The following is a 15,728-nucleotide window of genomic DNA, read 5'->3' as shown; positions in this document are numbered from 1 at the left end:
CTCTGTCTCCGCTACTGTTGTTAAAATAACCTTACCTGCAACTATGCGTGCAGTAAATTAGGCTTTATGCTGTACACAACAAGACACGCACACGCACTCTGAGCGAGAGCAGGGAGATTTCATAGAGCAGCATATATTTGAGACCATGCGCCAAGTTTTGTCTGAGAGTGAAGGAAATTCACGCGCAAATGGAAAGATTCGCACTCGCGGAACTGGTACATGGACTTGCTCTGGCATGCATGTTGTGCTCTCTGCATTTACAGTATTATAACACCATAGAGCTATGGTCTATGAAGCTGGAATATGGAATATGCTATTAATTTGCATTTTTTTTCACAATAAATTTTTACGGTGTCGATTTCACTTGGTGAATTTATCATCAATCTCCACGCCTCCACTGACATGCTCTGGTTTGAAAACCGTGGGTGATGACTAACAAAGGTTTACTAAAGTAATCCCAAGCCAATGTTCATGATATCCATTACAGATGAATGATGTTAAGACAGTGATGTCTGAGGGATCGGAGATCACGTGCATTCAAAAGTGGTTTTCATCTTGCCCTTTACGCACCGAGATTTGACCAGATACCTTGAATCTTTTAAATATATTGTGCACTGTAGAGGGTGAAATGCCCCAAATCCTTCCAATTTGTCTTTGGGTAACATTGTTCTCAAAGTGCTGGATTATTTGCTGAAGCATCTGTTGGCAAATTGACAAGTCTCGAACGATCCTCACTCTTAAAAGACTGTTTTTGGAGGCTCCTTATACAGTATACAGTACTATGACAAGACTGCCTCACCTGTTTAACATCTCCTGTTTCACATCACCTTGTTATTTCAACTTGTCAAAAAAAATTTTTATTAGTCTTAAATTGCCTGTCTTAACATTTTTGGAACGTTGCAATCAGCTGATTTGAAATGCCTGTACATTAAAAAAAAAAACTGATAGAGGTAAGGTAAAACATAATATAATGTGTAATTGTAGTGCTTTCAATATAGCAAAGTGAATATAATTTACAAATCACTCTTTTTTTTTAATTTTTTTTTTTATTAGCATTTTTCATACTGTCCCAGCCTTTTGGAATTGGGGTTGTAGATTAGCTGATAACAAAACTCAAGTCAATTTATTTTTCAAATTAAACACATTTTTAATTCAACATAGGGTGCACTGAGCAACCGAATAATCTGTAAAACAGCTCTAGTCTGAGTACAGAGTAACAATTATTGTGTGTACTCATGTCATATTGTTGTATTCTGCTATGTTGACATTACTACCAATTAAAAAGGATATATATATATATATATATATATATATATATATATATATATATATATATATATATATATATATATAAAAAAAAAAAACATATCCAGGAAATATAAATTAGAAAGTCAGCCCTGAATTGACAAACACACACAGGGTTTTGAAGAACAAAGTTTAGAACAATCTAGGGGCCCTGTGGCATGAGATGCATCAAATCTGTTTGTACTGAATCAGCCAGAGCAAAGAAAGAGAGGGAAGAAAATGAACAGGACTGTGTTACCATTAGCAATGCCTGCTCCTGCAGTAATTGCTGCTGCAGTATCTCCAACTGCCGCTGTTCTTCCTCCAACTTGTGTCTTATAAACTCCTATGGAGAAAGAGGGATAAAATGGGGAGCAGTGGAGGAGGAGGAGACTGATCAGAATCAACTCAAAAGGATAATAAAAAATAAATAAATAAATAAAAAAAAAATATATATATATATATATATATATATATATATATATATATATATATATATATATATATATATATATATATATATATATATTTCAGGGAGCAGACAGATACACATTTCTCTGCGGCCTCTGAAGATAGAGGCAGTCACAGACATTTTAAATAAGTGGACTTTTTTAAAATGGCTGAAGACACCTCGATGGAGTGAAGAGATTTGTTGTACATGCTTCATTCAGTGAGCTATCCATTACTGGACTGTGTGTCATGGCGTCACACTGATATTATAATCTTAAAGTGATAGTTCACCCATAAATGAAAATTCTGTCATCATTTACACACCCTCATGGTGTTTCAAACCCATGTGACTTTCTGTCTTTGTGGAACACACAAGATGTCGTCTGGTAGAATGACACCATAGGTGCAATAAGAGTTATTGATGCCTGTGGTTATATTCTTCAGTGGAACACAAACTGAGATGTTAGGCAGAAAGTAAGTCATACAGGATGCAGAGGGCGAGTAAATAATGACAGAATTTTCATTTTCGTGAACTATCCCTTTAAAATGGTGCACAGTGAGTATTCACAAGTGGATCCTGTCACTGTGAGGAATGTGTTGCATTTCTGTGTGCTTTTCCAGTAGTTTTAAGGTGAACACTGACAAAAGTGTCTGTTGTATGTGTGAGGTCGCTTTGAAGAGCGTGTCCTGTGGCATGTTGTGCACTAATTCATGCTGATTGGTCTTTTGTGTTTCTGTCAGTTTGAATTGTATTGAATCTAGGGCTGCACATGCCTAACCCACACATACATTCAGAGCTGCATTTGAGAGCCTGCTGCCATGGTAACCACTCCACAGACATTCCAGGGCTAGAGCTGTGCTGAGTGGAACACCAGTGCTTGGCTGTTATTGGCTGGGTGGCTGCAGTTCCATGGCTATGATTGGTTACCTGCTCTCTCTCTGCCATCCTCCTGTCCTCCTCTCGCCTCATGTCATCGAGTCTCCTGTGAGGAGCTTTATCCTGTTGCTGCCGCACCATCTCCCTCTCTTTCCTCTGTTGCTGTGTGTGTGAGAGAGAGTGAGAGAGAGAGAGAGAGAGAGTGAGTGAGTCATTTTAACATATTTGTCTGAAATAATGAGAACCTTCCTTTTGCTAAACATCATAGAGTGCTTTTGAGAGGGGAGATTAAGGGGGAGAGAATGATAAACGTCACCAGAGAAGAGAGAAAGCATGCACAGAGAGAGAGAGAGAGAGAGAGAGAGAGAGAGAGAGAGAGAGCAAGTGACTAAGACACTGGGCACAGTTATCATGAGAGAGAGGGCAAGTATAGTGATACTGGTGAGTCAGTGCACTGCTGTGTTGTATTTACTTTAGTATGTTAGTGGCTAGATTGTGCGGTGTGCTATTCAGCAGGTGAATATCACCCTATGACACTTTTGGACACTTTTAAGTCATTGCATTAGATACTAAATATCATTAGATAAAAATATCAACATTTGACAACCAGAAAGTGTCAAAATACTTTGTCTTATTTTTAAACAATATTACCTATTGCTTTATCATTTTAAATCTAAAAAACTTCTTTTGTGAAATGTTCAGCTTAAAAAGTTTGTTTGTACTTTATTTCTTTAAAATGAATGCCACTTGGTTTAATGTTTTATTATATATTGCAAAAGCACGCATGCATCAATTTTTATTGTGGCACTGCATGTTTGTTATAGCACCACAAAACTTAAACTCCTAAACTTAAGACCAAAAGCCTAAACTAATGTTCCCAGTATAGAAGTATGCAAGAAACTGTCTCTTATGATTATCCTCACTTATTTGAATTCAAACCCACCAAGAGAAAGTGTGTTTGTGTGTATAAAGAGCTACTAAAGAGATGTGTTTCAATAGCCCCTGCCCCAAACAAGGCTTGATTCCACATGGTATTTATGAATTAACTTATCTGGGACAACAGAATGGGTTTGACTTTAGGCCTTGAACACACTCTCTCATTGTATTAAGGCAGATATGAATATAATGGCTTATGATGCTCATTACATTGCACATACACACAATCCTTTGTGTTTTGGCCTGTTCTTTACGCCATATCTAAACAGCCATTTTGTCCCTCCACAGCCATCCTATGATAGTCACCTCTCAAACTAATTCATTTAAAAGACTTTGTATAGCATGAAGAGATACATGGATATCTTCACTCGTTTACCCTTTTCCTCTCTCTCAAATCCACCTGCATGCACATCTTGCATTAAAATTCAACAAATACCTCACTGCATTCACTTTAATGAAGAGAGACTTCAAGATAAGAGAAAATGTTGAGCTCTTAAACAAAAACTGCTGTAAAACCCCTGGTGATGATGTAAGTTTTATTTACAACATTGTGGAACATTTTAGAATGTTTTCCTCATAAAATTGTTTGGAGTCAGACCCATGTTCAGTCCAAATTTTATGAACCGGAGACAAAATCACACTTAACCCTCAGAGACCCAAAGTCACAGCCTGTTATAATCACATGAAAATGTCACAGCTAGTTCACACAACTGCTTACAATTTTGGAACAAATGTAACAATTTCCAAAGTAAGTATTTGACCTGCAGTATTTTTTTCTATGACAATTTTTCCATGTGTAGCAAAGTCAATGCTGGGTATTAGTGGTCACATTTTTTCTATATCCACAAAATTGAGCATTTTCATTAAATTATTGAAAAACTATTCCAAATTATTTTCAGCTGTTTTCTGTGCTGTTTTATGATGAATATATATATATATATATATATAGAAACACTTAGGTAAGAGGTTGTAGATGCTTTGGGCATTCTAGACTTTTTGTCTTGTGTAAATCTGACATAACTGTAATCATTTTTCTCTTTAAATTGTTCATCAGTTTCAAGCTGAATGTGTTACTATGCTGGATACGTTTGTCTCTGATGTGGCACACTGTGCCATTTACCAAATAGCTGCAGTTAAACCATACAGCGTACGAAATTGCACGTGACTACCAGTAATTTTATACAGTTACCAAACTCTCAATAGTTTTACAAAATTAGCATTAAACTTCAGTAACTTTAAAACGATTGAAGAACTTGATTAGACCTTTAAAATTCAAGAACACTCTTTGCGCCTTGCATCACCTCTGACTCTCCCCAGCCCCCCGAAACCTTTTCATCTTCATATAGATTCACATGAGAACACACTTATTGACTCAAGAAAATTAAAATTAGGTCTGCCCCTGAGCAAAGATTTTCCTAGTTGAATATGAGTTAGTTTAAGCCATTAGTCGACTAGTTGTCGCACGTTTATGATATTAATTTAATTACTTAACTATATATATTTTTGGGGGCATCAGAAAATGGTTTGAGTTCCAGGGCTGAGAAAGAATGTAGTAAGTAACATTGCTAATACTGTTCTACATGACAGAGAAATACTAAACCGTAATAATGAGCCTTTAAAATATACATTTTACAGCGAGCTGCAGTGACAACACTGGCAAAAGTGGTAATGATTCTGAATGTGTCGTAAAAACCAGCAATGAGACTGTCTGAACATTTTGTTAATTTATAGAGAGAAATGCACATTAGGGTTGTGCCAACAGACGATGATCTCGGGGATTGACGATGGTCAGAGTGATCGCCAATAACTGATGCCTTTAACGATGTCAAGACGATATTTGGTTCGTTTTCCCATTAATGTATTAAATTATTATTAGGCTATTATTATTATCAAATTAATATTACAAATAATTTGCCCGTAGACACACAGACACGCGCTTGAAGAAACACACTTTATTATATTAAGAACAGATGACAGAAAAGCCGTCTATGGGCATGTATGACACGATGTTTGTTCAGAGGCGTGCAGTCTCGTGAAACACACGTTTCAGGTTCTCACTCTTTCTTTGTTTATGTCTTCTGATTATTTTTTGCAAGAACAGTATCGTCTATGAGTGCTGCAGATGACCTCAGACATCTCAGCTCAGGAGGTGCTTTGAGTTCAGTTCACTTTATTTCCACAAAGCAGTTCAGTGTGAACGCAACTCTGCAGCCTATACATCTGTGATTAAAACATAAATAATACAAAAACACCTCCAACCATGATTTATAGTTCAGTGATTATTATCATCATTATAATTATTATTTTTACATTTATAATTGTTTTTATGTCTTCATTTGTGCAAGTCATTTTCCACCTGCATGTTTAGATGGATACTTGCCTGATGGTAAATGGAAAGGTGGTTACTTAAAATATATATATATATATATATATATATATTATCACTTCATTATTTTAAATTGCTTTTTCGTTTTATTTGGAGTGCAATTTGAATTCAGAAATGTATTTGATTTAAGTTTTTCGTTTTATAAATAAATTAATTTAATTTTCAATGCAAAATCACTAAAGCAAGAATATTCACCAATCCCTCAGCCCGGGGGTTACCGTTGTAATTGGATATTGCGATATATATATATATATATATATATAAAATTTGAGTTGAGTTGATTTATTTCAGTAATTCAACTCAAATTGTGAAACTCGTGTATTAAATAAATTCAATGCACACAGACTGAAGTAGTTTAAGTCTTTGGTTCTTTTAATTGTGATGATTTTGGCTCACATTTAACAAAAACCCACCAATTCACTATCTCAAAAAATTAGAATATGGTGACATGCCAATCAGCTAATCAACTCAAAACACCTGCAAAGGTTTCCTGAGCCTTCAAAATGGTCTCTCAGTTTGGTTCACTAGGCTACACAATCATGGGGAAGACTGCTGATCTGACAGTTGTCCAGAAGACAATCATTGACACACTTCACAAGGAGGGTAAGCCACAAACATTCATTGCCAAAGAGGCTGGCTGTTCACAGAGTGCTGTATCCAAGCATGTTAACAGAAAGTTGAGTGGAAGGAAAAAGTGTGGAAGAAAAAGATGCACAACCAACTGAGAGAACCACAGCCTTATGATTGTCAAGCAAAATCGATTCAAGAATTTGGGTGAACTTCACAAGGAATGGACTGAGGCTGGGGTCAAGGCATCAAGAGCCACCACACACAGACGTGTCAAGGAATTTGGCTACAGTTGTCGTATTCCTCTTGTTAAGCCACTCCTGAACCACAGACAACGTCAGAGGCGTCTTACCTGGGCTAAGGAGAAGAAGAACTGGACTGTTGCCCAGTGGTCCAAAGTCCTCTTTTCAGATGAGAGCAAGTTTTGTATTTCATTTGGAAACCAAGGTCCTAGAGTCTGGAGGAAGGGTGGAGAAGCTCATAGCCCAAGTTGCTTGAAGTCCAGTGTTAAGTTTCCACAGTCTGTGATGATTTGGGGTGCAGTGTCATCTGCTGGTGTTGGTCCATTGTGTTTTTTGAAAACCAAAGTCACTGCACCCGTTTACCAAGACATTTTGGAGCACTTCATGCTTCCTTCTGCTGACCAGCTTTTTAAAGATGCTGATTTCATTTTCCAGCAGGATTTGGCACCTGCCCACACTGCCAAAAGTACCAAAAGTTGGTTAAATGACCATGGTGTTGGTGTGCTTGACTGGCCAGCAAACTCACCAGACCTGAACCCCATAGAGAATCTATGGGGTATTGTCAAGAGGAAAATGAGAAACAAGAGACCAAAAAATGCAGATGAGCTGAAGGCCACTGTCAAAGAAACCTGGGCATCCATACCACCTCAGCAGTGCCACAAACTGATCACCTCCATGCCACGCCGAATTGAGGCAGTAATTAAAGCAAAAGGAGCCCCTACCAAGTATTGAGTACAAATACAGTAAATGAACATACTTTCCAGAAGGCCAACAATTCACTAAAAATGTTTTTTTTTATTGGTCTTATGATGTATTCTAATTTTTTGAGATAGTGAATTGGTGGGTTTTTGTTAAATGTGAGCCAAAATCATCACAATTAAAAGAACCAAAGACTTAAACTACTTCAGTCTGTGTGCATTGGATTTATTTAATACACGAGTTTCACAATTTGAGTTGAATTACTGAAATAAATGAACTTTTCCACGACATTCTAATTTATTGAGATGCACCTGTATATATATATATATATATATATATATATATATATATATATATATATATATATATATCTCGTGAAGGAGGGAACAAAATGAATTTATTCACACACATGATGTATTTTCCCAGACAACTAAATACCCGACCGGTAGACAATGCACGAATGAAGTAGGTTAGTTTCCAAAGAGATGTTACCCTTCACAACTGTTGTAAAGCCATCTTTCAAAAAGTTGAACAACACACATTTTAATTGCACTTAATTTTTTTCCAGTTTCATTTGAATTTTTAGTTAAAATAAATAAAAAATAAAGTTCAAAGTTTGAAATCAAGGTGTCTTGCTTTATTGTGTAGGCTTAACCTGACCCCTGATTAACGAAAATTACCCCATAGTACCACCTAGCTTCCAACCAGCGGTAATACCGGTGTTCGTCGGTTTCCTGTAGAGTTTTCTTTTTTTCTGCAACCAACCGACCAATCAATACTTGGTCGACCAAGTCTCTTCTCATCAACTAATGTTTGGTTGACTATTAGGGGGCAGCCCTAGAGAAAAATGCATTCAATTCCATATTGTAATCACAAAAGCTCTGCAGCTTGAGCAGAAATTTGACCCATGTCAGTATGCGCCTTCGGATCATTGGGTGTAAACAGCAACACATCCATCAAAGGCTTTCAGCCTGACCTGTTGCTGTGCACACAATTCACATGATCCTGCATCTGATACAGGGTCAAATCAAAGGCATGTATTCTCAAAGATCAGCGAAATGACAAATATCTCATTCCAGCAATGCTCCAGAGACCAGTAATAAAATTATTTTAATTTATACTATTTTTAATATTATATAATTGTTTTATGATCACATTATAATATGCATTACATTATAATGGCAAAGCATGGCCACAGATGGTGAAAGGTGATGCATGGCATGCAGATGTATGTATATACTATATATGTATATTTGTAATGACACTGCCAACCGAAGAACCTTACAGGGCCTGACAAATTCTTGCAACTGGATTTAATTGATTCACTTATCCGTGCCAAGAAGGGGGGTATACGTTCGCTTTTTGCCATGCATTAATGCTGTGGCACTGGTGAGGGCAAACCAAATCATCCCTCACTGAGAAGCACCAGTTCAAATAAAATCTGATCAGGGGAACCATTTTACTGTGCAGACAATGAAAGATGTGTGCGTGAAATGCTAAACATCAGGCAGAAATTTAACAACCCTACAGACCACAGAGATTATAGATAATCAAACTTGTGAATAGCACCTTTAAATATGCTACGCAAATGACACAGCACCAAAACAGGTGAACTGATGCTTTGACCACAGAGCTGACTGTGTTGAGCAACTAAAAAATAAAGCCATGGGCATCAGCCCTTTGAGCTAATGAGTGGAAGGGTGATTAGGATGCCCATGAATCCAGAACATTCCCCAGCAGAACTGGGGCCTATAGAGCTCACAACACAGCAGACTGTGTAAGCTCAACTGCAAGAGCAGATTAAGGCGATACACACTCAAACTGCACTGAAATAACAGCAGTAAGTCAGATCTGGCCAAGAATGCTCAGTCTAATTTGACCTCTGAAACTAAGTTTGCATTAGACATAATAATGGTACATGTTTTGTAAAGCAAAACGCATCTTTTCTTTGATGGCACAAGACATGCAGTATAAGACTAAAGCTATTTGTAACAGTGTGGCTGTGACCATCAAAGGGAAATTAAGAAAGTACCACATGTCTGAATGCAAATTTTTTGAAAGGTTAAACATGAACTGATTCTCTCTGTGGTTGTATCCATTTCAGGTTGCAATCTTGTGAGGGACAGATGCCAGGAAGGTGTTGGATTCCCCCCTGCATCAAGCCTGGACAACGGACTGGCTAATACACACAACCTGAAATGCGGGAGATGGGTGTGAAGATAATCCAAGGGGCCATTCACAGCTCACAGCACTTTACCACCACAGGAATAGCTACATGGCCTCCTGGTTTAGCACTGGAACTAAATTATGAAATACAAATAGTTTTTACACCTGTATGACTTTATTTAGTGGAACACAAAAGGAGCTGTTCGGTAGTATGTTATACTCAAATCACTATTCATTTTCATCGCATATTTTTTCATACAATGTAAGTGAATGGTGTCTGAGGCTATCAATCTGACTAACATATTCTTTTGGGTTCCCTAGAAGAAAGTCATAGGGGTTTGGAATGATGACAATTTGTATTTGTCAAAAGGTTTAAAAAAATAAATTTTGGCAATTTGATTTAAACCAATTCCTTCAAAGACTGGCACTCTGCCCTTAATATTCTCTGTAAGAAAAGAGATCATGTTCATGTACACGTGTCTGTATACCTCCTCTAAGCGCCGCCTCTGTTCTTTCTGCTCCTCTATCCGTTTCTGTCGGTCGTGCAGCAGCTGGCGTTTGTGCTCCTCAGGGTCTCTACGCTGAGCGGCGAGCTGCGCCTGCTGTCTCTTTAAGGCCTCTGAGCGCTCCTTATTCTCCTGCTGCAGCCGCAGGAAATCCCTCCGCAATGTCGACTCACCCGGAACATTCAGAATAGAGCTTAAGATATACATAAACGGAGAAACGGAGGAGAGTCAGCTGGTACAGTCTAAACACGATTTAGAATTGTGCAGACTTAGGCAGAGAAGTTCTGTGGTTTGAAAGGAGTTTATTTTCATTGCTCCTTCAGTTACATCATTGGCATCCACTTATTTGCTCCACAAAACTAATCAGCAGGGTTGCTGCAGAGTTTTTAAAATCAAATTTAAGACTTTTTAAAACCTTTTTCAAGACCTGAACAAATAAAATTAATACTGTATCCCTGTACCAAAACAAACCAACACAATCTCAAAATAAATTATGTATCACAGACTCTTACTTAAACAGTCAGGGGCACACATTCAACATGGCCTTAACATAGTTAACAACAGGGTAGGCTATATGCAAGTTTAAAATACTCAAGACATGTTTTCCACATATGTCACATTAACATTGGTTTATGGACCATTATATAAATAAATACAAATTAGGGGTTGACCGATATTGGATTGTGCTGATTCGATAATGTGTTGAAAGAAAGCCAGTTAGTCTGCCAGAAGTTTTTTTTAAATTGGTAGCCTATATTAAATGTACTTAATCTTTCCTTCCGTGATGGGGAGGGCCAGACAGAGGCTACAAGAGTCCAAATTGAATTAAATTCCAAATGCACTTTATGGGGGGGTTTGATTCATAGCGTGGAATTTTTAACTTTAAAGACTTTAACTTTGAAATACACCGGGGACTCTTATTTTGAAATGTTTGCGGTTCACTGCTTCCAGCTGTTCATTTAAACAAATAAGGGATATAAAATATAAAAATTAAGTATTGTCATATTTCATCAACACTATATCATCATCATCAACAGTTGATCAACAGAAATTTCCAATATGGCTTAATGATTGTGAACTACACTGTAACAGCTGAAAACATTCACAAGCCGCCGTGTGCTTGCAGAAAATACAACAGTGCTATGCTTTCACTCCGAGGAACCCAGCGCATGCATTTATTTAATTAAATCATATTCTTTTGAAGTCTGATAATCACATTAGGTCATATCACAATTCCTGACTTTCCGCCCCCAAATTTAAGACCTTTTTAAATAAAAATTAAGACTTTTTGTATCATTTACGATATTTAAGAATTTTTAAGACCTCACATTTTGGAAAACTGAATTTAAGACATTTTAAGACTTAAGGATCCGTGGGAACACTGAATCAGATAAAGTTTTAATGGAGCTCTATGAGGAACCTTCGATGCAAATAAAGTAAAAGCCTAAACAGTCCAGAAACTTATCCATTAAAAGTGATGGGTGTAATTTCTGGGCCAAAGCACAAGCAGAGTTGCAAAAATAAAATAACTGAAAATTAGTTTTCCTCAACATTCCTACTGCCTTGATCAAATAAACAAGTAGTCTGAACTCACCACTGGTGGACAGAATGTCAGACTGTTTAAACAAATCTGTTTAAACAAATTTAAGCAATCTTTTTAAGCAATCTTTTGAAAGCTCCAGAGTGTACACTTTATTTGGGAAATAGATTTACAAATGTCCTAAAGTTGTCTCAAGCAAGTCTCATGTCTTTGATGTGGAGTCAAACCTAACATCTATTATGGTCAAATCTAAGTTAGGCCCCAAGTCTTTTGTCACGAGTCCAAGTCAGATCTCAAAACGCTTTTGGTAATAGTTTTCTGTTTTATCTGAAATACCCTAAACTTTAAAAGCTAACTGTTTATTTATCATCCTCTTCAGTTGCCGAGTGGGAGATCACCCACCCAATAGAAACAATAAAACATTGTACAACTTTAGTCAAATTATTGTCTATCTGTAAATGCCCACTCAAAAGAAAATTTCTCCTATTTTAATGTATTAAATGAATGGGTAACTATGGTACAGTAAACAGGGATTTGTTTTCCCCAATGCAGAAACCACACTCCCAATGCATAGTACTGGTACATGTTGACGACTGTATTAATATCTACTTTTAGCATTGTTATTCAATTTTTTTTACCATGCTTTATGCTGAAATTTCCACATAAGGACAAACAGTTTTTAAAATAGAGGTTACATACTTGTCAACTGCAGTACTTATCAGTTGTTAATGTTTTAAACCTTGCAAATAACCACACATTCTTTCAAAAAAAAGACATCTAAAAAAAAAAAATCTTTTCAGAGGAAATTCAGGAGGAAATAGCTAATCTTGTAGAGCTATTGACTGATGTTCACAAATCTCAAGTCTCAAATGGAGTCTTACTCAATTGTTTGAGTTTAAGTCAAGTACGACTTCAATGAGTAAAAAAATTAGAGTTTCTCTGGTCTCTACACATTAAACTGGGATAGGAGAAAGCATATGAACCTTTGAAAGTACTTAACCCTCAAGGGATAACAAACCACCCAACTTTGGTTATACATGGCCTACAAAGATGCAGTTTTGAAATGATTACCAACTCAATTTCATACTGCCATTGATACCATTCACTTCAGTAATAAGTTCAGTAATTTAACACAAAATTGCCATTATAATGCAATTGAAATATAATGGAAAGGATCTTCCGCACTGTTGTGTACAGTTGATTAAACACAGATGCTGCTGTGTTTACCTGGACTCTCTCTCATCTCCTCTGTTCTCATCCTCTTCATCACTACCGCTGTACTCATATTCTGTCTCCTCTGAGGGAAATCAAGAGAAGTTGAGAGAGAGAGAGAGAAAGAGAGAGAGGGGGGGGGGGGGGGGGGGCCAGGAAAATAATGAGAAAAGATTTCGTCATTAATATCACATGCGGCTTGACACTCTTTGCAGACTGGAGCACTTTGGAGTCTAAATCATCAGCACTCTTCTTTAACTGATACTGTAAGCGCTCTAATAAGACTGCTGCAGGCTGTTGGCTGGATGCTTCCATTTTTTAGCTGTTCCATATTCTTTTTATGCAGAAAGAAACATAATTCAAAGCCTAGCTGAGCTATTTGATTACAAAACCAGGCACAGATCTGATGTGTTACTGTAAATTACATGTATAATGCATAAGTGACATTTTTGTGTGAGCTCTAATTGGACGGGATTCTTATAGTGACCTTATTGAACAAAGGCAGGTAAACAAACTATATGAAACGTTCTGGCTCCACACTTAATAGCACAGAGCTCCTATATGCAAGCAGACGGATACACTGAAATGTAATGACTCTGAAAACAAAACGGATTCAACTACTGGATTAATTATTCAGCACTTGTAACAGAAAATGTGGAACAGAAAGCTCCTCTCTATGGCTTCTATGATTGAAGCTGGAAAATATAGCTCAAAACGTGGGACCATCGTTCTTGTATTTTAAGTACAGTCATTGGTAAAGATGATATAGTACAACTCAAAACAACACATTAGCACAGTGCATACACACAACTATACATACCCTTTTCACCACGTTTCTTGCGTGTACGGTCAATGTGATCTTTTAGCTGGATGCGGACCTGTCTCTCTGTGGGCTGGTCCCTGATGAACGAGTGCTTCAGTAGCTGTTCTGTGGAGGGACGACTTGGATATGACTTTACCAGACAACCCTCAATGAAGTCTATAAACTTTTTGGACCTGAAAACAGAGTAAAACAAACAAGATATTTATGTGGATGTAAGTTCTACAAGAAAAATCTGATACACCTAGTTTACTATGTATAATATATAGATATTTAGATACTTAGTATAATATTACTGGAATGCTTTACTCCATTTGTTCACAGCGTTCCAGAGAGGATGCCAATTTCTGCATCTCTGACAGACATGCAAAATTGTATCCTGCTTTGGCTATGTTTTGAAATATTTTCATTCGTGGACATAAAATAGACTAAATAACTGGCTATATTGTCTCCAAAATGTCCAAACTCAGTATTAACTTCTTGTTTAGAGAACTGCTGTACAGTATAAAAATAATATCACACTCACAACCGTGCTGTTGTACTGAATGTGATATTGCTGAATTATAGATTACAATTTAAAGTTTTGGAAAAAAAATAAAAAAATAATATCGAACAAATTCAGACATAGCAGGTAACATTGAAAAAACAACAGGCCATTTTTAACAGGAGGGATAATTTCTTGCACATCATCACTAACAATGCAGTAAAATGAAACATGGCTGCCTTTTTGAAACCCAGCCCAACATATTGAAGTGAAGCTAATGAAGTGCCGGGCTTTCACCAGAGAGACCAATATAACTCCAACTCTAAACTAAAACACTGCATGCCTATATATCTCTGCTGGAGAGGGAAGAAAAAAAAAAAAAGAAAAAAAAAACTTAAACCAGCATCTAGGGGTTTGCTGGTTTAAGCTGGTTTCATAGCCTGGCCAAGTATTTAGTTGGTTGTACAACTGGTCTCCAAAAACCAGCAAAAAAAAGACCAGGCTGGAAAGACCAGCTAACCCCCTTTTTTCAGCAGGGATGACAACAAAAACCAACAGAAAGAGAGAAGAAACTGTAAACGAGAAGGTAGAAAGAAAGAAAGCTTTTCTTCATGCACTCTTATAAGCTATAAGTGCCGAGATGTAGGTGGGTGTGAGAGCCTACACAGCGACTCCTGTCTGAAAAACATCCATGAAATGAGAAAACCACATATCAAAAGAGAAGCTGACAGCTATATGGATGGGTGTGATGATGCAGACGTATGCAGTGTGTGTATATATAGAGAGGAGAGGAAAGAGTGAAATACTGCTTGATTTTAAAATAACAGCTGAACAGAGAGTCCTCACCATTTCTTGGACTTGAGTTTAGGAGGAGGGTTCCGTGGGATAAGGAACAAGGCTCGCATGGGATGCATGTCACACAACGCTGAGAGAGAGAGAGAGAGAGAGAGAGAGAGAGAGAGAGAGAGAGAGAGAAAACAGAAATCAAACAAGCTGATACAAGTCTCTTGCACTCATATACCCAATTATCAGACTTACTCAAGAGGTGACAACAATTCATGACCGCAAGCAGAACAGTGACAGAGCCTGTGTTGCACACTGTCCGTGTGAGAGGGTGAGTGTGTGTGTGTGAGAGAAAAAGGGAATATGACTAAGTGTTGTGCTGCATAAGTTATAACAATGGAGTATGGACCAACCTCTACCTCTGATTTTCTTATTCAGCTGTGTGAAAAAACAAACAAAAGACAATGTTGTTGTTTAAATTTATAATCCATATCAGGGCCATTGTCAGGGGGCACAACTGTGAATATTGTCCCACTGTTGTTCTACTGTAACGAGGGGGGCCAACTGATCTCATCAATGGTATAGCTCATACATTGTGCGACACATACACCCATACAACATTTGGTGGCAAATGACGGCCCTTCTCCATATTATTAATAAAACCTATGGCAAACATTGTTTACAAAACTGATGACCACAGCTCAGGTTTAATTTTATTTAAAGGAATAGTTCATCCAAAAATGAAAATTCTGCCATAATTTCCTCACCCTCATGTG

The 15,728-nt window shown here is 37.3% G+C and overlaps 1 protein-coding gene across 4 annotated transcripts in view; it reads right to left on the bottom strand.

The window, feature by feature from the left end:
- LOC127435214 (misshapen-like kinase 1) overlaps positions 1–15,728 on the bottom strand; it is a 67,188-nt gene that overhangs the window by 25,034 nt on the left and 26,426 nt on the right. For all 4 annotated transcript variants that reach the window (XM_051688499.1, XM_051688507.1, XM_051688515.1 and 1 more), the window contains exons 8-13: positions 15,016–15,094; positions 13,686–13,861; positions 12,881–12,950; positions 10,096–10,306; positions 2,663–2,773; positions 1,544–1,630 (exon numbers count right to left, since the gene is read on the bottom strand). In XM_051688499.1, the coding sequence (XP_051544459.1) occupies positions 1,544–1,630; positions 2,663–2,773; positions 10,096–10,306; positions 12,881–12,950; positions 13,686–13,861; positions 15,016–15,094 (734 nt within the window). The remainder of the gene's footprint in view (positions 1–1,543; positions 1,631–2,662; positions 2,774–10,095; positions 10,307–12,880; positions 12,951–13,685; positions 13,862–15,015; positions 15,095–15,728) is intronic.

This window comes from Myxocyprinus asiaticus, chromosome 4, assembly GCF_019703515.2.
Source record: "Myxocyprinus asiaticus isolate MX2 ecotype Aquarium Trade chromosome 4, UBuf_Myxa_2, whole genome shotgun sequence".
NCBI lineage: Eukaryota > Metazoa > Chordata > Actinopteri > Cypriniformes > Catostomidae > Myxocyprinus > Myxocyprinus asiaticus.
The sequence above is the reverse complement of the archived record's forward strand: the minus strand, read 5'-3'. Positions and strand labels throughout refer to the sequence as shown.